The 27,350-nt window shown below is 41.0% G+C and overlaps 1 protein-coding gene across 4 annotated transcripts in view; it reads right to left on the bottom strand.

The window, feature by feature from the left end:
* The window catches only part of PDE11A (phosphodiesterase 11A), a 225,418-nt gene that overhangs the window by 69,786 nt on the left and 128,282 nt on the right, over nucleotides 1-27,350 (bottom strand). For all 4 annotated transcript variants that reach the window (XR_013545495.1, XR_013545494.1, XM_072980619.2 and 1 more), the window contains exons 5-10: nucleotides 25,923-25,987; nucleotides 20,071-20,209; nucleotides 16,561-16,636; nucleotides 14,910-14,977; nucleotides 11,223-11,315; nucleotides 9,469-9,519 (exon numbers count right to left, since the gene is read on the bottom strand). Coding sequence is in view for 2 of the 4 variants with exons in the window: in XM_072980619.2 (XP_072836720.2) it covers nucleotides 9,469-9,519; nucleotides 11,223-11,315; nucleotides 14,910-14,977; nucleotides 16,561-16,636; nucleotides 20,071-20,209; nucleotides 25,923-25,987 (492 nt within the window). In the remaining 2 variants the exon portion in view is untranslated. The remainder of the gene's footprint in view (nucleotides 1-9,468; nucleotides 9,520-11,222; nucleotides 11,316-14,909; nucleotides 14,978-16,560; nucleotides 16,637-20,070; nucleotides 20,210-25,922; nucleotides 25,988-27,350) is intronic.

Here is a 27,350-nt window from a genome sequence, read left to right as displayed (position 1 = left end):
TCTTTGAGAAACATCCTTGAGATGAAGAAAAATAATACCTTGGGTATATTAACAAATGAACAAGCTGGGGTATTTCTTCAAGGTTTCCCTTTTTCTTATGTGTATACTGAGCCCTGCACCAGTGCAGACATTATTACGGCCTCAATTTACATCAGCACTGCATTCTGTTGTATTTTATGTGTTTGCAGCCACTCTGCGCAACTGTTCGCCTTAACGTGGAGCAAGGATGCCACCCAGTGGCCAAACAGCTTCATCTCAGCTATTTGATTTTTATAGCATTCACAAATCCCATCCCTTCGAAGCTGTACGACTAGAGAAAATACAGCTGGAGTGGAATATATAGCTTTGACCTAATGTGCCTAATTAAATAAGAATATTATTTAAAGGCTTATTTTAACTAAAGAGTGATTTTGTCAACTTGAAGCAGCTAGGGGATATATACACACAGGGTATAGAAGTAAAATTCTGTTCACTTATCCTGAGCTGTGTAAAAAATTTCACGTTAAAAGATATGGCATGTACAGTCGTGCCCCGCTTGACAATTACCCCGTTTAGCAATGAATCCATTTTTGCGATCACAAAACAATGTTTGAATGGGGTTTTTTCAGTTAGCGATGATCGGTTCCCTGCTTCGGGAACTGATTTTTCGCTAAACAATGTTTTTTCAACAGCTAATCAACGGTTTTCAAAATGGCCGCCGGCTCTCAAAATGGCCCCCTGCTGTTTTTAGGAGCCATTTTTCACAAGACAGGCACCGGAAAATGGCCGCCCTATGGAGCATCTTCGCTTTATGATGAGGTATTTCGCCCGTTAGAACGCATTAGCTGGTTTCTAATGCATTCTAATGGGCTTTTTAATTTTGCTTAACAGCGATTTCAAATGCATGGATTATCCTCGTCAAGCGAGGCACCACTGTACAGTATGGTTTCTTGTCCCAAATCAACACAGGGCACATGAGATTTAAACAAAGCTAAAATCCAGCCATCCTTAGTCTCCTCTGCGGATGGGCCCTTCATGTTTTAATGAAAGATGCAAAGTGTGAAATAAGTTCTGTCACGGATTGCCAAAAGAGTCCCTCCAAAACATGAATGATTCGTATTACAAAAGAGGGGTACACAGAAGTTTTCTGATTCTTTTGTGTTCTCCTCTTTTGTGTAACATTTTGTTCACTTTTTTTTTCTGTCAAACCGCCTGAGTATTGCATGGGCTGCTATCAACAGGCAACTAGAAAGTCTGGGGAAGGGGTAGGTTTTTCTGAATGGCTTGGAACCTAGTAATGATTAAGAATTACTCTTCATTTCTTTTATTCCTTGTTGCATTACTGCATGCTGAGCTGCTGGTGCCCTCCATCTTGGATTCCTTTTGCTGCCTGTCTGCCTATGTCTCCACCTTGGATCCTCTTTTTTGGGGGGGCTTTTTTCTTGATTCCTTACTGGATTTTACCTCCTTTTCTTTGGATTTAATTTCCCCCACCTCCTGTTCATCTGACAAACTCAGGAAAAAAGAAGGCATCAAGTGGTGAAGGGGGTGGGGTGGCAGAGTGTGTTTTGATTGTTTTTTTTATTTTTATTTTGCCTTGGTTTGACTGTTGGTCGTTTTTTTGCAGAGAGGGGTTGCGTGTGTGTTTTATTTTGCTATTATTTCCCATATGTGGAGGTGAGTGATTTTACTGTTTGAATTATTTTAAAAAATATATACTATTTGTTTCATTTCCTCTGTATTTATTTTGTTAAGGATGCATATTTTGGTGAGGTTAGGAAGGGACTGTTTTGTTTGCTTCTTTAGGGATTGACAGGCCAGAGGAGTCGACTTTGTGACTATGCCAGTGAGATTCTCAGCTGTATGGTCATTGTTGCTTGGGTACAGCTTTAGGATTTGTCTATTGTTGTTTTTGGTGCTATGTTGTTGTTTGCTTTGGTGAGCGGGTGTTTATGTACAGCAGGCAGCTAGTAGCCCTGCTGGCTACTTTTGTTATCTTTTTTGCATTGTGCTGTTTAGAGCAGTGCTCCACAACCTTTTCTAACCCCTGGACTGGTTGGGGGTACGGGGTCTGTATGTGGGGGGGGCACTCTCGGTGGTGGCAAAGCATCCTCGCACACATGTGTGTATGGTGCAGGGCGCGCTTGCAGGGCGCACATGTGCAGATGGTGTGGGGCACGCTTGTGCGAATGTGCAGATTGTGCAGGGTGTGCTCAAGGGGTGGGGCGCGCTGCGCTTGTTCACATGCGTGGATGGGGCAGGGAGCGCTCGTGAAATGTGCTCGCACGCACAGCACATCCACAGAGTGCTCTTGCACGCATGCAGTATGGCACAGGGCGTGCTCACAGGGCACCCGTGCATGCAGGTGGGCGGGCCGTGCATGGGTGGGCGTGCAGGAGCATGGGAGATTTGTCTCCCAGCCCAGAACTGGCATTGTTTAAAATATAATATAAGCTAGCATCTGATGAAGATTTCCCCCCATTTACGTACAAATGCCTGCTTTTGGAGTAGAGTGATTCTCTGTTACCTTACCTCTACTTTTTTGGAGTAGTTGTTAAGAGTTCCTTAAGGCTTTGGGATTGCCAAAAAACTTGAGTGGGGAAACACAAATGAATGATGCAAAAGAGGTTTTTCCTGTTTGTGTACAGACACAAAAATGTGAAAATAAATGAAAATGAAAAAAGACAATTCCAAAAAAGAACCCAAAATGAAACAAACACAAAATTTTCACTGAGCACATCCCTAGTCTCCTAGCCCTGTTTGCCCTTCGATGATGAACAGCTGATGGCAAGTCTTCTTCAGCTGTTTGACACCATCCAGGCTACAACACCCATTAGTTCATCAGTGCCCAGAGATAATGGGAATTGTAGCAAAAATCTAGAGAACAGTAGGAGGAAGAAGGGTTCCACAGAAGCTCCACTCAATCAGGTTGGCGAGAAAAATCTCCACCCATAGGCAGTTTAATGAACAACTGAGGAGGAACCGACCCTTTATGCTTAAGTGAACAGAATATTGCCACACCTGTTGCTTTACTTCCCTGAAGTACAGCTGGGGAAGTGGAAAAATTGTAATTATGGCTTCATGCAGTAGAACATGGTATCTACCGTACCCCCTCAGCTGCCAAAGCTTTGCCATATATACGATTTAGGGGGGGAAAACCCACTCCTATTGTTCTCTTTAGAGCCCAACCCTGGGCTGTTATGTTCACAAAGCCAATGATCTTCGAAATGGATGAAAATTCCTACACAACTTAGGAGTAATGTGTCTCATTATAAAGGTTGTGGCAATGGCATGTTCAACTACTGTCAGCTCAGTGCTATCCAGAACACGTGGCCCAAGTAAGAAAGGGACCCCTCAGTTGTACGGTAGTTTAACTAACTTACTATGTTAGAAAGCCTCATTATTTCTCTGAACAGAGGTCGTGTCACACCAGGGAAATGTTCCCCAGTTACTCCCCACTTAGATCATAGCATTAATTTCCAGTGCATGACCATTACTGATTCATTCCTCTCCTGCTATGCACAAAGGGTCCTGGACCCTTTGTGCATGGCAGGAGAGGAAGCTGAACACGTTCCATATGCGTTGTCTCCAATGCATTTTTTGTATCACCTGGCAGGACAAAGTTCCAAACAGAGTAGTCCTAGAATGAGCTGGAATTTTTAGCATATATACATTACTGAAACAGCGACGTCCACGTTGGCTTGGGCATGTCGTGAGAATGGCTGAGGGTCAGATTACAGAAGATCTCCTGTATGGAGAATTAGTGCAGAGGAAACACCCCAGAGGGAGACCACAGCTGCGATACAAGGATATCGGCCAGCGGGATCTGAAGGCCTTAGGAATGAACCTCAACAGATGGGAAACTTTGACCTCTGAGCGTTCAGCCGGTAGGCAGGCGGTGCATCATGGCCTCTCCCATTTTGAAGAGACCCTTGTCCAGCAGGCCGAGGTAAAGAGGCAGTCCCGAAAACAACAAAATCAGGGAGCTGGACAGGGGACAGACTGTATTTGCCTTCATCGTGGAAGGGATTGTCACTCTCGAATTGGCCGTCTCAGCCACACTAGACGCTGTTCCAAGACCTCCATACAGAGCACGTTACCATAGTCTCTTGAGACTAAAGGATGCCTACTACTACTGATTCATTTTACTGGCCAGTGGTGGAATTTCCCTGTCACCAGGAGGGTAGTTTTATTTTGTTCCAATGATGTATTGAAACATTCCTTACCAGTATGGCATGTGTGCACACTCCTATCAATTTATTTCCTTTGCAAAGGGCTTGGGTTTCTGGGCTCGATGGAAAAAGTCTTCCCTTGAATCAGGGCTTGAGCATAGTCATTTCCTGCTTTGTATTGTGCTCCTTTGCAATGGGAAAGGGAAAGAGGAGAGAAGGCCCAGATCTCACTATTGCACCACTGATGATAAGCATTTCCCCAGGAAACAACTGAGAAAATAAATCGGGTCCACAGTGTAGTTAGCCACAACACTTCAAATAGGAAGAAATGAATCGGTAATGTTAAAACAAATTGGGCGTTGGCCCCGGTATATATACCACGTGACCACAATTCAGTACAACAAAGGTATGAAATGTATTGTTAAAACAGGGCAACATTTCCCTGGTGTGACAACAGCCTGAGATATGGGAGCAGACTGAGATGTCTCATGGTACAGAGTCCCTTCCCAGAATAAAAGGATTTAATAAGGATTACAGGTATCTATCTTGTGTAAGTGGACCTGCTTCGATTTTTAAATGGTAGATTTCCACTGCCACCTTCAATATGGAAAGGAAGGGAAATACGTAAGGCTGCGTTGACACCTTCTAGGAACCAGCCTGGCTTACGTCCCAACATGAGACTGTGGCAGGAGGCAGACTTCACAAGAGTGATTGGTTGGATGGGATGGGTAGAGGGAAAGAAAGTGGATCAGGCTGGCCTATGCCTACCTTCCCGAAATTGGAGAAGGACCTGGTAGGTTTTCAGTACTCAAAGCTCACTCCTTCCTACAAGGCATGACATATCTGAAGCCTATATTTTCCAGACCTTATCCTTTCATCTGGGGAGTAACAGATATGTATGTAAGATTACACATATACATACCCTCTTTCTCCAAAAATAAGCCCTATCCTGAAAATAAGCCCTAGTATGATTTTTCAGGATGGTCGTAATATAAGCCCTACCTCCAAAAGTAAGCCCCAGTTAAGTGAAACCCTGCCCTCCACCCTTGTGCAGCACTGTGCAGCAACCAGAAGATAGCATGACTGTAAAATAAAACATCCCCTGAAAATAAGCCCCAAAGCGTTTTTTGGAGCAAAAATTAATATAAGACTCTGTCTTATTTTCAGGGAAACACAGTATGCTTGGGGGCGGGGGAGAACACGCAAAGCATATGTGTCTTTTTTGGGGTGGCTGGCTGCAGGGAATAAAGTCCTACATACCTGATCCTTTGTGTACCAGGATCAGAATCTTAGGAATCTGAAGATTCATTTGTAGTAGATCCACTGACTCAGTGTGAATTACGTAAATGCTGACTCAATATTCAGTAATTGATTCTGCAGGTCTGCTTAGGCTAAGACCAGTGACTGGATTTAAGATCCACTCTGCCGACTTTTGTTCATTGTTAGAACGTTTTAAAACAAATTATTATTAAATTCCCACCCTCCCTTTCTATCTAATAAACATCAGGATATTTGTATTGATCTATTTGTACATATAAATCCTCTTGAGTTATTTTGCAACTAGAAAAAAAAACATTTGAAACACTGATACTTACAGAGGAACTGACTTACCAAACCTTCATTGATTTGATGGGACTACTCTAGTGTGACTTACTACACTATGGAATAGGGTTTTTGCCACAGTGTCTTCCAGAATGAAAACAATTTCTTTATGACACAAAAATATCAAATCTCTTTCTTCAGTTTTATCTTTCCAACATGTCTTTCTGAACATAAACAGCACATGTTTACCGACATTTCACAGTTCATCATCTGATGAAGTGAATGTTTTATCATGAAGTAGCTCTACTTTACAACCATGACATGAGGAAAAATAGCTTCGTCTATGCTATCTCCCACACCCATACACACACCTCTCCCCGAATGGAGAGGAACTGAGTGTGGTAATTCTGAACAGCATGTGTATCTCCCACCGTTTTTGATCTGATGATAAAGAGGGGAATCAGGAATTGCAAGGGACATGAAACTTCATATCTCTTCCCCCAACCTCCTAGCAAAGTGTGTTGTGCAATATCACACAGTTCCCCAACCCTCAGTCAACAACACCCATTAAGGTGAAGCAGACAGACATGGTGTTACATCAGATGCTACCAGGAGGAGAGGGAAATGGAGCAGTGGCAGTTTTATGTTTCTTGAAATCCTTACATTTGTAGTAAGTAGCTAATAGGTATGGTCAGTATCCTGTTGCATTATGAGATTGCAGAAGGGTAACTGCATCAGCATTCCCTATTGTGACATGTTTTCTGCTGTGTGCCTAGGTTTGAAATGGTTGCAAGATTGGTTCATGACCACTTGTGTGAACAGTCATGCAACCAGGGTCCGCAACTTCCCTTATGCTCTGGAAAGGGCAGTGAGTATTTCAACTTTATTAGAACTAATGATTTATGCTTACAAATTTCCAGAGTGACAGGACAGAAAAGCCAGAAAGCAAGCAAGCAAGAATCCTTTATCCTTGTGTGTTTGATGCAATATTCCCTAATACTGGTCTCTCTCCAATTTTGCTGGGTTTCATAAGCATTCTTTCACCACTATATGACAGTCCTTTGGGTTCCCTAACAGATGCAAGGATCATGGAAAGAGTATCATCAAAAATAGCTGTGGAACTATATTTATAGCATAATATGACAACTCATGGCATCCCTTTTAGCACAGGGTCTATTCATCAATCAGTTTGAATATTTTTCTCACCATTCATTCTCCAAGCCTAATGTGCCAACATATTGGCAATAAATGAAGGAACTGCTGATACTGAAAGAGCATATTGCTTGTTTTCTTTCATCTCACCAATGTGTTTAGCACAAATACTAGAAATAAAACACAACTGACAGTTTCACATCTTTGGTAAAAAGTGATTTTCAACCAACTTGAAAATAGAGTACAGATACAAAGAATTTGTGTTGTATTGTGCGATATGCTACTAACGCAATGAAAGCTTTTTGATAAATCTTTTAAAAATCCTAACAGTTTCCTACAGCACTATAGGGTACAAGCACTTTCTGATTTTGGTCGATGTACAGAAACAAACAAGAACCAGGCCATGAAATACTGCAATTGAAAATATACATTGGTTCTTTTGCCATCATAGGTCTAGTAGCTATGGATTGCTTTGAATTAATGACATTTATGCTTCAGGTTTATTACAGAGGCCAAAATCCTTTTATAAAGCTACACAACTTGTCTAAGTAAATTGCTCTAAATTAAGAAATCATTTTAGATATTATCAGTTGCACACAAATTCATACAACTCACTATATAAAAAATAATATCTATGGTGATTTCTTACTCATGGCAATATGCCTCCAAAAGATACGCCATTTGTGTTACACCAGTGTAGCTAGGCAAGAGGATATGGGCTGCAACATACTTTATCTCATTCAACAAGACATATTTTAAATCATTTTCATTACTTCTGCTTTCTTGTTTTCAAAAAACTAATTTGTTTAAAATCCTAACAGTTTCCTAGAGGACTAGAGGGTACAATCACTTTCTGATTTTTGGTGGATATACTACCTTAATAAGCTGTAAACAAGGGTTGAGGTGGCAATTTCCTTTGTTCCTTTGGTATATATGTGCCCTAGCATACCAGTGCTAGCAACCAAACTGTTTTTTTTAAAGAAGTAGCATTATTCTGACCAGATGAGACTGACAGAGAGTAAAGTCCATGCACAATCCCTTTTTAAAATTTCTTTGGCATCAGTTCAAATGATCACACTTGCTGAACTGATACTAATGGATCTGTTTCTTTAAAAAGTAGAAACCCCAATGGTGGAAGAGGAAAAAATGATGGATTTGGGAGGGGACTGATTTGCATTTGCTTTTACATCATGGGAAAAATGCAAATCAGACCATCCCAATCCCATAACACTTCCCACATTATAAGTCAATGTATTCACAGCTTCAGTTAGTACTAAAATTTTCTTCCTCTTCAGTTAACCATCAAAAGTGCACTACAGCAGCTGCCTTTCTCCCTTGTATTCCCTTGTTGTCCTACCTACTAAGCCTCCTTCAAATTTCTGGCTGCCCCCCTTTGTTTCCATTTCAGGAATTATTTCCTTTTTCTAAAGTACTGCATTTTTCATATGTATTTTTTAAAAAAGCTCATATGTATTTTTTAAAAAAGCACCCTAAAGACTAAAGGATTTACAGTATTTCAGTGTGAGGTTTCTGGATTATAATCCAATTCCCCAGACATATGCAGGAAAAGGTATGAGTAAACTAAATGATTTTACTTCTTAAGATTTTTTCCCCAGCTAGTGCCAATTTCACCCAATCCTACTCTTCTTTTCTCTCTTAAGATTATGAACCTGCAGGTGAGGACACATTTTTATTTTGTACAGTTCTTAGTTATTTTATAACTACATATGATAAAGACATTCAGTCACTAAGTTAGAAGTAGGGGAAGTGGGTTATAACTATAAAAGTTCATACTGAAATAATTCTGTTTCTCTTTAAAATGATGCAATGTTTATGTATTTATACCTTTTCTGTTATTTTTATATATTCTGCAAAAAAAAGTCACTTCTCTGAAGAATGAAAGTGAGGGAGTAGCTAGTTAAGGGAACAGCAATGTACAGTGGTGCCTCGCTTAACGAGCGCACCGTATAACGACGAAATCGCATAGTGATCCATTTTTTTGGATCGCTAATGCGATCGCTCAACGAGCTTTAGATAGGGAGAAATTCGCTTTGCGAAGATCGGTACGTGTTTCGCTTACCGATCTTCACAAAACGAAGCTCCGACGATCAGCTGTTTGGCGGACAAAATGGCCGCCGGAAGCCCCAAAATGGCCGCGCGCAGCGTTTTCGCGCCCTCCCCTCGCTTAACGACGGCGCGAAAATGGCTGCCGGCCATAGGAAACCTCGCTGAACGGTGAGTAAAGGAGCCTTTTGGAACGCATTAAATGATGTTTAATGCGTTCCAATGGCTTTCCCTGTCCCGTTCAGCGATGTTTCGCTATAGCGAAGGTTAATCCGGAACGGATTAACCTCGCTATGCGAGGCACCACTGTAGTTCCAAACAAAAAGAAATCAAGATTCTAACAATAGTAGTCATATGATCCGACAAGTGACCAATAAAGATGACTGTGGAAACATTATTATAGGCTGCAACATGAGACAAAAAGCATTAGAATTATTCTTGGAACAGGTTTTTAGTGCCACAGCTTAATAAGCATTTTTGCACAATACTAATATTGTTAGATTTTAAAAAGACATTTTGCAACTCGCTTGCGAAATAGAACAAAACACTGTTGTGTTACCTTAAATTTGTCAACTTCAGCCTTAGAACATGTTGCGTGGTAAGACAGCACCTGACCCAGAACAAATTGGGGTGGGGAGGAAATGGTCACAGGTGAGAAGCTGAAATGATACAGTTACTTCAAGCTGTAAATGGAATTACCATTGAAATGGTTTATTAACAAATGTGCAGCATAACACAATATATATGTCCATCGTCAGTATATTTCTCAGCTCTTATTTGTTTGTTTGTTTGTTTATTGTATTTATATCCTGCCTATCTGGTCAATCGACCACTCTGGGCGGCTAACAACAGATAAAGATAAAACAATTTAAAATATAACAATAATATACAGCACTTACCTCTTAGAGAACACTATGGCACATACATGGGGTAAATAATATAATTTTGCAGACAATGTTATCCTTCCAAGATAGTTCTTTTATAGACAAGGAAACATATGATAAATCCCCACAGATTTTAAAATAACACTGGCTTGTCTTAAACATAGTTTCTATAGTTTGTCACCTTCATTTTTCTATTGTTTCCATTTTGTCCACTGAAAATGGTACATAAGAAGTCAAACATTCCAAGAAATACTGCCTAAGTGCGTCAAGATACAGAGGTTCTTACTGTGTACTGGAGAGGGGCCATTGTGGCTTCTGGACTACAATTATGACCATTCCTCACAACAGAGTTTGGCTTGGGCTGACAAGAGTTGTGGTAGCATCTTGCCAACCCCTATTGTATGTCCTTCATTAAAGACAGTTTGACAGTACATGCCTATGCATATCTCCTCTACAGTCCCACCTTCTTCAGGTGCAGTTCCTCCTGGGTAGATACACACACATGCTTACCCCAGGTTGACAAAAGTATAACAAATGTACACTCCTATGAACAACCTTCCTGCCAAACTCTTAACACTGAGAAGAATCGCCGGAAGTCTCTCTCTTGGATAATGTGCCTTTCCAATCTACATTCTTATGAATAAAAATGTATCCAGATTAGCGGGAAAAATCAGATCTCAAGTGTGCTTCTTGTTTCTGTCTTTAATGAGTTATAGCCAGGATGTTCACAACATTCTTATTTTAATAAAAGCCAAATCTCTTAACCCTACTCATTAAAAAAAAAACAACGGATCTCCAATATTTATGAGGTGCCATTTCATGGGTGGCAACCTGCCTGAGGAATGAGCCCCCCCCCAAAGTCTCATCCAGCCCTCACATTGTGATCTTTTCAGCACCAGGATTCTTATTTTTGCAGGCCTTTACAAATCTTAGTTTTCAAATTTTAAACCTGTTCAGTGTATTTCTTGGCACTGCTAGTTTGTCATGCTAGTTTTGCTCTGCTTTATTCTGTACTTTTTATAGGCATGTTTTATTGTCAATTTTAAATGGAAAGTGACCTTACCCATTCCGCTGTACAATCACATCACAAACTTTCAGAACATCTCCAAGTGCTTGTACCCTCTGTTTTGGGGGATTCCAAGCCTTACTAACATGTACGCTGTAAAGGGGACATTATTATGGGGATACTGCAAATCTTGTTTTGTTGTTCTGGCCATCAGGAATTTTGAGACTAAAAGAAAAACCCAAAAAGATGGGACCAAATTTCTGTCATGGGGGGGGGAGGTGACATTGGGCAACAAAGGGAAGTAGAAATACGCACACTTTATTCCTGTGGTGGGAAGAGGGTTGGCAGTGACCCTTTCTCCCTTCTCTAGCAACATAATCCCAAATCTTCAACTAGTAGTAGTGGATTTGCTGCAATACTCACGTCAAGAGCCACAGACTGCTTTGCCCAGGATTTATTCACTTGGTCATACATTATGGTATTGTTGATGCCCAAACCACAGAAGATAACAAATGCCTAAAATAAAAATAAATTATGGAAAAGTTAATGTTCACATACCACTTGCAGAAATCAACCATAGTTTACTTGGTAAAAGGTTACTGAATAGCCTTCTGCCCTAGGAATCTGAGCCTACAAATGAATGTTAAACATGGAGCGCAATCACCATGATACCAACACAACATACCATCGTGCAGCCTGTGGAATTCTGCCACTATTGTGAGGCAGCCCAATATTAAAACACTGATGTACCATGATACAGAAAAACAGTTAGAATTAGTAAAAGCAGTGCTGCTGCAGCATGAGAGACTATAATGCAAAACCACACTCATACAAGATTACAGATCTAGCAAATCTCACAACTGCTGCCTAATCACATGGAATCTTGCAGCCACCCCTTCCTGGCTCATAAATGTGGAGAGACAGGGCAGAATGGAGCTGTAGTCTTCTGGGTCACCTGGATAATTCTGGGGGAGGGGAGAACTGAAGCCAACGCATTAGGAGTCACAACACTTGAGCTTTCTATTAGTTTAGCAAGCAAAATTTGCAGTAAGTGTTTTTCTAATATGATGTCTGTTACTACAGTGGTGCCTCGCACAACGAGCACCCCGTAGAGCGATGAATTCGCCGACCCGCCAATCAGCTGTTCCGTGGCTTCAAAATGGCCGCCAGAAGCCCCAAAATGGCCGCGCGCAGCGTTTTCGCACCCTCATTAAGCGAGGGGAGGGCGCGAAAATGGCTGCCGGCCATAGAGGAACATCGCTGTACGGTGAGTAAATCAGCCGACTGGAACGCATTAAACTAAGTTTAATGCATTCCAATGGCTTTTTTCTTTCCGTACAGCGATGTTTCACACAGCGAGGGTTAATCCGGAACGGATTAACCTCGCTGTGCGAGGCACCACTGTATTCCTGTATTCCTGTGTACGCTGGCAGAACTGCTTGGTTAATTCACATACGATTCTTTTCCAGTAACTACAGAATCAAGAAATGGGCTCTAAATGTATTTTCTACTACATTTTTAGCACCTCTGACCTCATTCATTGCTGAAAATCTATTTTGCAACATAACTCATACTACTTCGGTACAACCCACAATACCACTTCCTCCAATGTTTTCACCTATTTCCAGCCCCATGTCCAGTTTTCCCACTCTGCATCCCCTTTAGCTATCCTGTCCCCAACTTTCAGGCAGTGTTTTTATAAAACAAAGTGGGCTAACTCCGGTGTTGGGTCCTGGGGGTGGGTGGGAAATCTGGTTTTTCAAAAGTGTTTTTAAAGGAAGCGGTAAAAAAAAATGGAATGGAAATGTGCTGGGCAGCCACATGCTCACTTTAATCGGTGACTCGCTGGGCAAACCGTAAACTGTTAACAGTGGGTAACAGACAAGGGGGGTAGGAGGTAATATTTTCCTGGAACAATAGCTATAATTGAACAATTTTAAAAAAACACTTTTTATAATGCCACATGAAGCAATTAAAATGGACTGTGGGTTTTCTTTTTATTCCAGGCAGTGAACTATCTTGGGCCAGCTCTTACCTCCAGACATCTTTAAAATGATACTTCAGAAAGCACCCCCTTGCATGCCTTTCCTACAGTCTCCCGTCTCCTTCAACGTGGGGGCTTGAGGTCACAAACACAGGCAGCCAAAGGAACCTCCCAACGTCCACTGGCAAGGGTGTTTGTTCTGCAAACAGAGTTCCATTCACAGGATCGCAATATCCATGCCAACGTGTCTGGAAGAGCATGTTGTTGAAAGTTTTGTCTGCAACCTTGCACGGTATCTGTAGTTTGTATAACTGGAAGGGAGTTTCCTTGGCTGAGGTGATTGTCTATCTAGCCAGCACTAACCAATTGTTCCCGCTGGCCTTTGATTTCAAAGACAGACCCCACCTCTCTGCTGAGTCCTTTCCCCCTCTCTTTTGTGGGTTACTGGTGGTTGTCTGCTGTTATCTGTTCAGCTGGTTGCTAAGGATGTGTGCACAAAGAAAGTGATATAAAATGTTTAATTTCAAGCAACTGTAAGTAATGTTTTTTATTATCCCTCCTATTTATTTATTTATTTATTTATTTATTTATTTATTTATTTATTTATTTATTTATTTATTTATTTATTTATTTATTCATTCATTCATTCATTCATTCATTCATTCATTCATTCTATTTATATCCCACCTATCTAGTCGATTAAGACCACTCTACAAATCTCTCAGTTACTGACGTTTGAAGTGCCAGTTAAACAGGAAGGGGTGGACTCTTAGGAACTTGTAGCTCTTCTCCTCTATGGATCTCTGTACCTTTGCTGTGTAGCAAAAGAGAATTTGACCAGAAATTCAAACATATTTTAACTTCCCACATAGGAAACATACAAGGTATTTGGCTTTGTTGATCCCCTAAGATAATCATTAGAATCCTGCTTCTACGGCTTTAATGGCGGCACGGGTAAATCTGGAAACCTAAACAGGGGAATGCCTCAGACAATTTTGTAAATGTGGAGACAAACCTAATATTATGCTGGTAGTGGCACTGGAAGTTTGTTCTCCTGCTTGCAGCCCACGCCAGCACTGAAACCTGCTCCCAACTACTGAGGGTGCAGAGGAGGGGGATCGCTCCTCCTGCCAGTGTTGCCAGACATGCCACTGGATATTAACCTACAGATGTTTTGGGTTACTGGGGATCATTATTATGACCACTTTCTGCTCTCAGTTTAACCACCTAGTGCAAAGAAAGGACAGCAGCGATGAAAACAGTGGAACAGATGAACACTCTCATCATCAAGTCTGTGAGCTGGAATGAATGACTCTCTGGAGCTAATTCTTTTAGAACCTATATAGATCTATGCCTTAAAAGAGATCTATCAGACCTACAAACAATAAAGTAGCAAGAGTATATGTTACTCCCGCCATACAGAGTACTGTATATGTTAATAATGATACAATGATCAACTCTTTAATATGTTGCTCTTTAATTGTTTTATTTTTCTTTGAACTAAGAGAGGTGTTTTATCTGGAAGATACTCAAGTTTTAGAGCTGCAGCTTGGAACAACCACTTTAATGTTGTTGTCCTACTGTAATTTTTCCTCAGTTTCCAATGCCGTGAATGATGAAGCAGGCACACAGCAGGCAGGACTCTCAAACATTTGCCACAAATATGAAGTAAAAACCAGACAGATTCATGAAGAACCAGCTGATAATGAAAACAGACGGTGAGCCTGAAGTCCCAAGCACACTGACCTGTATGTCAGTTTTAGTAAACTCACTGATGCTTATTTCTGAATAACTAGCACCAGACGATACATATAAAATAGGCTCAAGCAGTCCATGTTTTTTTCATAACACAGTTATGCAAATCCCAATAGTCAGACTGGAGCAGCTGCAGTCTAAACCTATAAATGTTTTTTTCTGAAACAGGTTCCCCTTATTTCCAGGTAAGTATACATAGGATTTCAGTTCTAAACAAGTTACTATTTTATTCCTGCTGAAGCTAGTGAGAGATCATGTAGATTTCTAAGTGTGCTTATTCCCAGAGAAGTCCCACTACCTAGTTAAGAGACTGCAGCTTTAACAGTGCAAAATGGATTGCAGATCCTTGATGCAAACTCAGCGTTTCTTACCTCAAACAGTCGCTGATCAGCGTCATCGAATGGTGCCGCATCAAGCCGGTTCAACACTTGAGCTACCCCTTTGGATGGAATCAGCAAACACAGTCCATGTTCACACGCATTTAAAAAGTTTTCTCCATATTTTATAATTAGAAATTGATATGTATGTACAGACATATAACACATTTATGCAGAAGTACACAAGTACAATAAACAAAACAAGAAATGCCACAGAACACAACCTGTAATTCATAAAACTTGGAAGATTAGATACAACAGATAATCCCAACTAGAACAAATACATTAATCAATGTAATTTACATTAACGTTGATTTAACCAGTCCTGTTCACTCAGTGAGTCTTTATTAATTGGGACTAACTACTGGATGTAGCCCAAAGCATTATTAAAAACCAAGAGTCCTTAGGCTGCACTGTTTATCAGCAAAACAAAATGTTCCCACAGTGCCTTTCAATCTAATTTCTCTTCCCATGTTTTCTATCATCTCACATGCTTTGCACCTATTTTTGAATGCAAGGCATGGTTTGACCTTTTTTCTTTTTTTTAAATTTTATTCTGCATGCAGTATTTACATTTATTTTTAGTACAGAATTGCTACAACTGCCACGAATAAAAATTAAACACCATGCATGCAATAGGCTAATAATAAACATGTTGTTTCCCACTTTGTGTAAATTGACCTGCAGAATTTTGATACTCATATCACTTCTACCAATTTTATACTGATATGAATCATACTAAAGTATAATTTTCAAAACTACAGGAGGACCACATCCTGTGTGCGGAAACATAGTGTAATGTATCAAGCAAAAAATAAAATAAAATAAAGAAGATGAAAACGTTGTTGTACTATAAAGAATAACTGCTTCATTTTAATGTGAGTTTTCATGGACAAGTCCACTTCCTCAGACATAAGAGTACAGTAGGAACCCCTTATCTACAAGATCAGTATCTGTGGGTTCACTTGTCCACTTGCTGAAAATACTAAATAAACCCAGAAATATCTACTTATATGTATTTCCAGTGTGTATTTACCAGAACTGGCCATTGGAAGGAGCCAGAGACCATGCAACGTACAGTGGTGCCCCGCTTGACGACGATAATCCATTCCAGGAAAAATGACGTTAAGTGAAATTGTCGTCAAGCGGGAAAAACCCATTGGAATGCATTGAAAACCGGTTAATGCGTTCCAATGGGGAAATACCTCATCGTCCAGCGAAGATCACCCATAGAGAACCGCCAATCAGCTGTTTAAAATCGCTGTCCTGAAGCAGGGGTCCAGAAAACAGCCATTTTGCAAAGGGAGGGAAGTCATTTTGTGAAGGGAAGCCATTTTACAAAGCTGGAAAAAGCATTGTTTTGCGAACAAATGGTTCATGAAGCAGGCACCTAATCGATGTAAAGCGAAAAAAACCCATAGGAACCATCATTTTGCGATCGCTATAGCGATCGCAAAAACCTCATCATCAAATGATTTCATCATCAAGTGGGGTCGTCGTCAAGCGGGGCACCACTGTATAGTGTTCAACACTTCCACATTTTTCAGCAGCAAGGGCTTGAAACTAATACCCTGCAGATTCTGTGGTCCTACTGTATTTCCTATAAAGTATTTACTGTAAACAGTACAAATGAGTGACAGCTTACCAATTATCTGGTGACTACTATTCCATATAGGGACACAGAGAACAGATCTTATATGGAAGCCAGATATCTGGTCAGCCTGCAAATAAGAACAAGATCTTTAGTGACTAACATAGCATAGGACTTAGCATTCGTCGAGCTGTTGAAACAATTAAAGGGTTGTACTCAGTGCTCTCCACAGGATGTCATCCATGGAACAAATGATGTGAAGCCAGCAGAATGCAAAAGACAGGTAGGTAGGTATACAGCCAAGTGTGTTTTCTTCTGCTATTCCCAGGCTCGTTCTTCCTGGTTCTCTCTGTGAGATTCACAGCGGTCCACTTACATAAGGAGACAAAGAACTCCACATTAATACAAAGCTACCTGGGAAACCACCCAAATGCACACAAAGATCAAAAGCAATGGTTTATGCACGTTGTGTGAAAGAAGTGAAGAATGAGCACAAAGAAGAAAACTTTGACCTAGGTGGAAGTGGCAATATATCAAGGCATGTAAGTCTTCATCAAATCATGAAGATTTGTTTCTTAAAGGATAGGTTGCTTACCTGTAACTATGTTTCCTCAAGTGGTCATTCTTGCACTCACAAACATGGATTTTCCTGTGCCTGTGCAGCATGTTCCGGAACCTTCCTAGCAGAAATGGTTGAGTTTTTAAGGAAGCCTCACTCCTCTTCACCGATCCTATTCTCTGGTATCGCTCCAGTTTTAATTCAGCCGAAGGAGCAATGGCAGGGCGCCTTAGAGGAGGGCAGATTGTGTGAGTTCCACAGACAACCACTCGGAGAAACACAGATACAGGTAAGTGACCTGCCCTTCTTCTCATGATCTCTGTGCACGTAGTGTCACTGGAAAAAAACCGAGAGAGCACAAAATGGCCCTGCCAAAACTCTCATTCTGACATGCTCTTGGGTCAGTTCAACAGTGGGAGATGAAGGTGGACAGCTGTGCCCATGTGGCATTTTTGAGCTCTTACTGGTATTGTTTCAAACAGAATCAGCTGAATTAAAATACAACTACAGCCACTGCTGTCTTTAATAAAGCCTGTCAGGTTATACTTCTTGATTAAACTAGTTTCTATTTCAGTAGCATTTCATGCCTTTTCAAGTCAAACCATTTGGATGTTTTGGTAAGATTGTGACATTTGTCTTGTTGTAATTTGCCCTGAACGCTTGGTGGAAAGGTAAATAGCAAACGTCACAAAGGAAGAAGCAGAAGCATTGGTAACAGAACTTGACACTCCGGAGGGACAAAGGCATGTAGAAAAACAAGATATGACAGCCAACACTGATGTACATTTCTTAGGCTTTTACTATTTTAATAAAAGATTATGGTGTTGGCTTATTAATATAGCCCCTTGCCTCCAAAAAAATATTTTTCCTGCTCCTTGAATTTGGGGATTAAATGCCTATGACAATGGGCTTAAAAATGAATAATGCCCTTTTTCGCATATTCACATCATTCTTTCCCTGTGGAAATCAAGGCAGGGTGTTTTATCGATGCATATTTCAAGAGAGCATGAAGCAAATATGAATTAGCTGCATTGCACATTAAATCAAGCCTCGGCATATTCAAACAAAGAAACTTAGTGAACGCAGCACTGCACATTTTTACTTCTGCATATGTTCAGGCAGAAAATATTTAACAGCCATTAACAGTACTTTCTGAAAATCTGAATAAATTACATCCAGCACTTTCCCCTTTCATTGATACTGGGGCAGAATCCTGTTACAGAAATATGGAAGACAATGGCTCATGGGGGCAATTCTCCCCCCACAATCTCTACCTGCAGTGGCATGAGCTGGTGATCATCATCTTGAAAGCAACCAGGTCAAGCTTTTTCCCTTAGGGGGCAAAAATGAATGCACACACAACAGACCACTGCTGGCATATTTAAAAACAAAGAAGATTCTGCCCCAATACAGTGGTGCCCCGCATAACGGGCGCCCCGTTTAACGACGAATCCGCATAGCGATTAAGTTTTTGCGATTGCAAAAGCGATCGCATTGCAATGTTTTAAATGGCTTTGTGATGATCGGTAAGCTGTTTCACTTCTTGATTTTCACATAGCAATGTTTTTAGAACACCTGATCGGCGGTTCCAAAATGGCCGCCGGGTAAAAAAAACACGACCGCCTGCTGTGTTTTCACGCCCATTCCTCGCTTACCGGGCAGCGAAAATGGTGGCCGTATGGAGGATTTTCGCATAACGGTGAGTTTTTAGCCCATAGGAACACATTAAACGTGTTTTAAAATGCATTCCTATGAGCTTTTTTGTTCCGTATAGTGACTAATTCACATAGCGACGATTTTTCCGGAATGGATTATCATCGCTATGAGGGGCACACCACTGTAGTTTATTTTGAATATATGCTCCATTTTAAAAATAACCATTATGCTGTCTTGGGAGTTATTCCCTTCATAAGTTTCCTACAAACCGATGACATAATAAAGTACAACACCAGTTAGAATAACGCCATGTACACTGTTTTGAATTCTGTGGAGGAAGAAGGCAGTGCAGACAGCCAGATAATCAGGGCTGACTCTATTTCTACTCAGTGAGGAAGCCATTGCAGGTTGCTGGGGGGTAGCAGTGGCATTGCCCTGGTTGGTCTTCCTGAGCCTCTGGGAAGACAAAGCTGTGTCAAACATCCAGCCTAGCCTGTACTTTCTCAGCCAGCTGGCTGCCCGTCCATGTAGTTCACATCTGCATGTAGAAGAGGCACCACTATCTTTTCCTCTCCTTCAGTCACTGAAACTTCTTTGGGCCACCTTGATCAGTAGATATGGCCAAAATCCTGCTGCTTCATTGTGAATGTGGAAGGCAAATGGCATAAGCTGCAGTGGCTTCACGCTGGGCAATTAAGGAGTCTCTGCTGGGATTTTCAGCTTGCTCACCTACACACTGGCTAGGCAAATGGCCAAAAATCCAAGCAGGGACTCATTCACTTGTGGGAGCCATGGCAAGTTACACTGTTTGCCTCCTGGGACTGCCCACAAAGCCACAGTTTTGGCCATTATCTAAGGCGGCCCAAGGACATTATGGTATCTCCCATATAATTCTGTAAATCTTTTCAAGCCTTGATTTCCCCTCCAAATTTTGTTTTTCACAACTAAGAAACAATGCAATTACCAACATAGTTATAACATGAACAATGGGAATGGTTGCAGTTATGGCATCCACTATCACACTTAGTTGTGAATTGGTAATGCTAAGTAGACAATGATGGCTGAAAAGCTGTGAGGTGAACACAAATGTTTGCAAACCGATTTGTCTCTATCATCCAGCTGTTTGACTGAACTCTTCTAGTTCTTACTGTGTCAGTTACTAACCCAGTAGAACAAAGTTAATTTATAAACAGGTTCTGTTTAGTATATGTTTTTTGAGTTTTCTCCTCCAAAGATAGCAGGATCATTCAGTCAACAAAACACTACATAAACGCTTTTGCAACCTGCATTGGGAGACTTAGTCCATTATTTCGAACACCAAAAGAAGGCACAGGTAAAAGATGTCTTACTTCTGCATCGAAGCGAGGATCTTGATAGGCATCGCTGATGTTCACCGGAAGGCCTGTGGAAGCTACCAATTCAGCAATGCTGTTATTTACTAGCCAATCTGAGTAAGATGATGAAGGTTTCTCCACACTGTCCTTGGAACTATAATAAAGGCAGAAAAGAGGAAATAAAAAGATATAGTCACCGTGCCTTGAAAGTTCATCTTCATCAGATTGGAAGGCATAACCCTGTAACAGAATTACAGTGGTGCCCCGCTTGATGACGTTAATCCGTTCCGTTAAAATCGCTGTTAACCGATACCGTCATCAAGCAAAAGAAAAAAAACCTTTGAAATGCATTGAAAACCGGTTCGATGCATTCCAAAGGGCGAAATACCTCATCGCAAAGCAAAGATCCTCCATAGGGGAAGCCATTTTTGATCATTGTCTTCCAGAAATAGGTCTAGAAAACAGTGGTGGCCATTTTGAAAACTCGACGATCAGCTGTTTTTGATGGTCGGGAAGCGAAAAATCGGTTCCCGAAGCAGCGAACCGATTGCCGTGAAGCGGATTTTCCCCTGTGGCGATCCCCTCTGAAGCCCCTATTCCCTCAGGTCTTCATAGGTTCTCACTCTTCTTCTTTCTTCGCTGCCACCAGGTATTGCTGCTTCAATACCATTTAATCAAGGAGACAAGTGTGCTTTTAAAACTTAACTCAATTTATTACAGCAGGGAAGTTAACATATGATTACTATTCAATAGGTAAATCACAGGTTGCTAATCACTTGTATTTGTATCAGTCCTACTCTGAACTTAAAATTCTATTAACACTCTGTTCCATTCAGTGTTCTTACAGGCCTCTAACTCACTCTAAGTTCACTTTTAAGTTACACACTGTCTCTCACTCACAGAATCTCTCTTCATACTCCATACACCAGCCTTTATATCCAGCCCCCTCCCCTCTTGGCTCCACTTTCTGTCCTCTCATTGGCTCCTACTCCACTGTTCAGCTATGATGGACAGGTGAGGGCAGGGCTGTTTGCTACATCCCCATTGAAACATCGTTTTGCGATCGCAATAGCGATTGCAAAAACCTCATCGTGAGGCGATTTCATCGTCTACCGGGGTGATCGTCAAGCGGGGCACCACTGTACCTAAAAAATTTCTGAGGAAATTACTGGCACTAGGTACAGAATAATAATCCTTTTATTTATTGCTTTGCTTCCAATATTTATATTTTTACAGAAAGGAAGGACATAGTGAAATGTACTCATTGAGGACCATTCAACAAATATGAGACACTGCTTCAGATCCATAACCAAATAAATTACTGATGTCACACTGACAGCCAAATTTACAAATTTGGTTAGCTACCTGGTTCTAATCCAAAATAGCCCAAAGGCTTCAATGAAACAAACCCAGATTTAGTACAAGAATGTTAGCTTAACCAATTTGCAGGTGAGGCTGAGCGTGAAGCTGTGAAGAATACATCCCAACAAATCCTCTATTCATCAGCAACATGGGAGAAAAATCTTAAGTCATGAGCTGTGAGGCAAATATGAGGAAATATCAAGATTATACAGCTCATGCTGAACATCAAAAGCAAAAAAAAGTGAAAAGAAAAAAAGAACTGGTTTGAATAAAATACCATGTCTATCTCTTTCACAGCAGAGTATACTGGGGAAAAGAAGAAATGGCTCAATCAAACAAACAAAAACAGCTGGATCCATAAGGCACATGGGAAAAAGAATAATTCTTTATTAACTGCACAATTCCCCCATATGTTTATACAGAGATGTTCTGCTTTAAAAAAAAAAGTCCATAAGCAAATTCAAGTAAGATTGCAATCCAAGACACATTCACCGGGCAGTTCAGTACAGTACTTGAAATCAGTGGAACTTACACCAGACTAGACGTCTATAAGATTTCCTTGAGTTGTTTAAAAATAAGCAAGAACGCAGGAAGCCGAAAAATCATTTTATTTTTAATAATAAAGAAGTTATATGGTACAGATTTTGATAGCAACATAAAGCTTAAATGTAAAGATGCAGAAATGAAAAATCTGGTTAAAATATTTATTTCACCAGCTTTATGAACATGAGGGGCAAGATCACAATTACTGATGCTGATAACTGTGATCTTGTAAAATCCATCACAAAGCAGTTAGAGATTTAAACAGCACAGCCCCAATTGTTATTTTATGAGAAGATGATTAAATCAGCACTAGATTATGTGTGGCAGGTTTTAGGAACAGTTAAATAAACACAAGTTGACAAAACAAGAAATCATTCAAGTGGAAAGTCTAAAAGTAGCCTACCTAAAATTTCAGCAAAATTATTTTTTCTTAGTACTAAGCTAGAGAAAGATATCATCTCTATGCTGAGGCAAAGCTCAATTCAGAGGCAGAAGACCTCTTACTGGGTGCCCCATCTGACACACGGAGTCTGGGAGGATCGCTCCTTAACGGGAGGGCTCACAGCTTGTTTTTTTTCCCCCCTGTTAGATCTGGTTCCTTATCTTAGATGCCGAAGGGCCACACTGTTGGCTTTTAAGCAATCCTGTTTAGCCTGCACTGGCCCGCTTCAAATACAGTAATGGTTTTCCCAAGTCAAGCACGATTAGCCAATGAAATAAGTCATCCAGTTTGACAAGCTGCATAAACCAAAGGTTCATTCTGTCGTGGGTGGATGTTACAGTGGGAAAGCTTATGAAAGCTTCATCCTAGTTGGTCTGCAAATAGCTGAAGGCAGGTTGCAGAGCTGCCTACAAACAGTATGCAGAAAGGAAGGAAGGAAGGCATAACCATGAATGCTGCGCTGGAGGATTATAGGACCCAAAAAGGAACTTTCCCAGGCTTTGATATTCTGCTTAGACTGGCATTCCATAAAAAAAGTTTCATCCGCCAGAGGCTTCTGAAAGTTAGCTAGGGGCTGAAGCAGCCGACAGCAGTTGAACAAAACAGCAGCTGATGGAGTAGTGATGGTTAGGAAGCACTTCTACTGAGAAGAAGAAATGGAACTAAAACAGGGCAGGTGCCTCATTGGATGGCAATCGCTTTGTGAGAAACATAGGTTGTTAATGGAAAATCATAGCCGACAGTTCCAATTTGGTAGCAGCACTGCTGGCAGCAAATTTTGATATTCCAAGTTCTCACCCTGTCCCGAGAATGCCAAAGGCTTCCACCAGGGCAAAAGGGGCCCCTTAGGAGTCTTGCAAGTGACACCATATTGTCACTGGGAGAAAACAGCAATGACGTGAAGCAACAACTGATGAGGATGAAAGAAGAATATGCAAAAACAAGATTACAGTTGAATACAGTCGTGCCTCACTTTACAATTGCCCCGTATAACGACAAATCCGCTTAACGATGCCTTTTTTGGGATCGCAAAAGCGATAGCAAAATGATGCTTCCTATGGGCAAAATCCACTGTGCGATGATCGGTTCCCTGCTTCGGGAACCGATTTTTTGCATTACGACAATCAGCGAACAGCTGATCGCCAGGTTCCAAAATGGCCACCGGTTGAAGAAAATGCCCCCCCCGCTGTTTTCTAGGACGGATTCCTCGCTAGACAGGCACCAAACATGGGCGCCATATGGAGGATCTTTGCTGAAAGGTGAGTTTTAGCCCATTGGAACACATTAACCGGGTTTTAATGCGTTTCAATGGGTTTTTTATTTTCGCTTTATGATGTTTTCGCTCTACAGCAATTTCGCTGGAACGAATTAACATTGTTAAGCGAGGCACCACTGTATAAGCCAAAATAACAGCTACAGAAGCATTACACAACTTTAATGCTGACAGTGAAGAAATCAAAGATTTTCTATACCTTCATTCAATCATCAATCTTTTTATTTGCAAAATCTGAGCATGGTTGTTAATTACAGGACCGTTTGGTGATCATTACTTTATAGGATTTACCTAATCAGAAGCGACACAATAACACAACATACATCAACAAAAACAACAAAAACTGATGGGGGAAAAATCCACAAAAATGGCAAAATTTTCATTATTTCTCTACTTACATGAACCAGCAAAGCACTTGGTTGCTTTCAATTGTGTCTTTCTCCCCCTCCCCCCATTGTATCCCCCGAATAAACAAATAAAATAGGTTTGGCTCAAGGACACCAAGGAAGCTGAGTGACTGAACAGGGATCCGAACACGGTTCTTCCTGTTCCATGTCCAGCCCTCTAAAGATACTGTTTTATGAGCTCTCTGAAATCACTGGTTACTACTATTCAAATTACGCCAAGGTTAAAAGCATATTCGTAAAAATAAACAACAATTTGTAAAAATGTGCAATAATCAATGCAACAGTTAATGTGTTTAATTTGTGCAACAAGGAAATGTGCCTGTTAGATAAATGAGGCTCTCTAACTTGTATAATATGCAAATTATGCTATTCAGATTCAGAAAACCAGAATATGACAACACTAGGTTTAGGGGGGGGATGAGGGGAGGTCACTGTTTCCAGGCAAACTTCTTTGCCTCACTACGGGGCAAAAAAGAGCCACTCACTGGTTCCCCCCACTACACTCAATTTACACTGGCATGCATAAGTAACAGCATTCTGGCCCATTGGGCCGCTATCTGTCAGTCCCATCATTGTGCAGGTAAGTATAATGCAGTCATATGAAACATAGGAATGAAATATAAATGCCGGGAACTAGCTATTCTCTATAATCTGACTTATATCTTGTAAGACTGAAAACCAGCACTACTCTTGTGCTATTCTTCTGTCCAGCAATCTAGTTAGCTGAGTGCTCCCATGCTGAATGTGGAAATGCACAGACACATACAATTTAAAATAATAGTATTTTCAAAGCCAGGAGGAAAAACAAGAAAAATCAAAGCAAATTCATAAAACAGGGGAATGGGCAGACAAGGAATAGTCCAATGGCATCTTAGCAGTGGAAGATATGTGGACCTTGGATCGTTGCCTGGCTGTGATTATGGGTTAGACAAGGGCTAGCAGGTTGAAACTGAATCCAGGTAAGATGAAGGTCCTGCTGTTAGGAGGGACCCTTAATCAACTTGGTGGCAGTCTGCCTGGTCTTGATGGGATCACACTCCCCCTGAAGGATCAGGTGTGTCGCCTGCGTGTGCTGTTGGACCTGGCCCTCTCAATGGACCAACCAGATCTCAGCTGTGGCCAAGTCCGCCTTTTGCCAGCTGAGGGGAATCACACATCTTTGCCCCAATCTCGACAGGAAATCCCTTACAGCTTTGGTCCGTGCACTTGTAATCTCAAAAATAGACTCCTGCAACACTCTCTATGTGGGGCTGCCCTTGAAGACAGTTCGGAAGCTGCAGCAGGTGCAAAACACGGCTGCCATGTTGGCCTCTGGGAGATCTCTTTATGACCACGTAACCCCTATCCTGGCTTGTTTGCACTGGCTGCCTGTTTGCTTCCGGGCCAAGCTCAAGGTGCTTATGCTAACTTTTAAAGCCCATAATGGTTTAGGACCTTGTTAGCTGGCTGAGCACCTCTCTCTCAAAACACCTACCTGTCCCACCCATGCCTCCCATATCAGGAGGCTCCAGGCAGCCACCCTGAGGGAGGCCCAGAAATCAGTCACTCATAACCAGGCCCTCTCTATGGTGGCTACTTCACTTTGGAACACAATCCCATCAGAAGTACAACAGGCCCCAATCATGCCACATTTGTATTATTACATCCCACAAGGCAGGAACAAAACCAACGTGTCATTTGGTGGAAGCATCTTCTCTGTTACAACGTATTGTGATTTACATGCAGGATGGAGGCAACACCCTTGGCAAAGAAGTCGACTTGCAATTTTTCTTAGTCCATGAAATCAACAATTATTCGTTAAAGCAATGTATCAGTTGCAATGCAAAATGTAAAATCTAACCTATTCTCTATATCTGCACTGCATTTCGGAGACATCAACTCGAAGGATTTGGTAAATTTCACCACCTGTTATAATGAAAGAATAAAGAAAATGTAGTGAATTTTAGATCTTTCATGCAACAATAGACAATGCATGTTCAGCAGATAAACAGCCTAAGAAAGATGGATTAATTTTGAAAGCTAGCCGTTTGTTCCATTTTTAAGTGGCGTAATAAAGGTATCATCTGCTATTGCATCCTAGTTGTTAGAGCAGTATGACAATAGAATCACTTACTTTGGAAGGTGGCGAGTGCTCCAAAACGCTGAAACCATTCAAGAGAAAGTCAGATACTGTATTCAGTTTTGGATTCCTGCCTTGAGCAGGGGGTTGGACTTGATGGCCTTATAGGCCCCTTTCAATTTCACTGTTCTATGGTTCTATTATTCTATGATCATGACAAATTTAATTCCACAGAACATTAGCATGAAATTTATTCAGTCACTAATACAGAACAGGATTAGTAGGGAACTGCCTGCCCTTCTATAACATTCTGCTCTTCTTCTAACTTTATACATGGGATTTCAGAATATGTGAGGAAAAACTGGATGCCATCTGTCATGATGATGGGATATGTAGTCAGAGAAATGTAAAATGGAGTCAGATAGATTCTGTGTGAAAATGATTTGAGAGACATTGGAATGTGTTTTTCTAAGTACCATGAGAGTGTTTTTCTGAAGACTGTTACAGCCTGGTTCTTGATAGCGATGAAGGCCAAATTGAGAGGCCCATGGAAGACTCACCATTCCAAGCTAATTGGAAAAGAGATAAACAACACCTGGACTCTCATGGGAAGGTGGTACAGCCTCTTGAGGCTAATTGGTTAACAGCTAGAATGGCCAAGAAGAAGGGAGAAGTTGGGTAGTGTAGAAAAATGGACGATGGGTTATGTGAAGAAATCTGAATCTGAATGCTGAATGGAGATTCAAGTGCTGTTCTGATCTGGATTTGAGAGGATGTAACTAAGGAGAAAGAAGGTGGGGCTAGCCCACTATAGTCCACCTTAGTTAGGTTAGTAGTTTCATTATTTTTAATGGGAAATAGCTATTTTATTTAACTGCAATGATCTTTGAATATGTTCTTGATGCTAACGCTTGTGCAATATAAACTGGTTCTAACAAAACTCTATTTTTCTAATAAAAATTAATTACAAAAATTTTACAAAAGGACTGATCTCTTGAACAGCAGGGTCTGGCTAAATCCAGAAGGTGAAGAGGGCCACAAACTAGATATCTTGAAGAGTCCTACCTGAGTTTTAGTGAGTTCTAAGGAATCACAAAGCCCATGTGTCTGTACTTGCAAAGTACTGGTTAAGAGTAAAGTGTTCTTTTAAGGTCAGACTTGTTCAAAGGGCTTATGCTACACACTGCTGAGGTCCTGGGACTTGCCCCA

Source organism: Pogona vitticeps, chromosome 1 (assembly GCF_051106095.1).
Source record: "Pogona vitticeps strain Pit_001003342236 chromosome 1, PviZW2.1, whole genome shotgun sequence".
In the NCBI taxonomy this organism is placed as follows: Eukaryota; Metazoa; Chordata; class Lepidosauria; order Squamata; family Agamidae; genus Pogona; species Pogona vitticeps.
The sequence above is the reverse complement of the archived record's forward strand: the minus strand, read 5'-3'. Positions and strand labels throughout refer to the sequence as shown.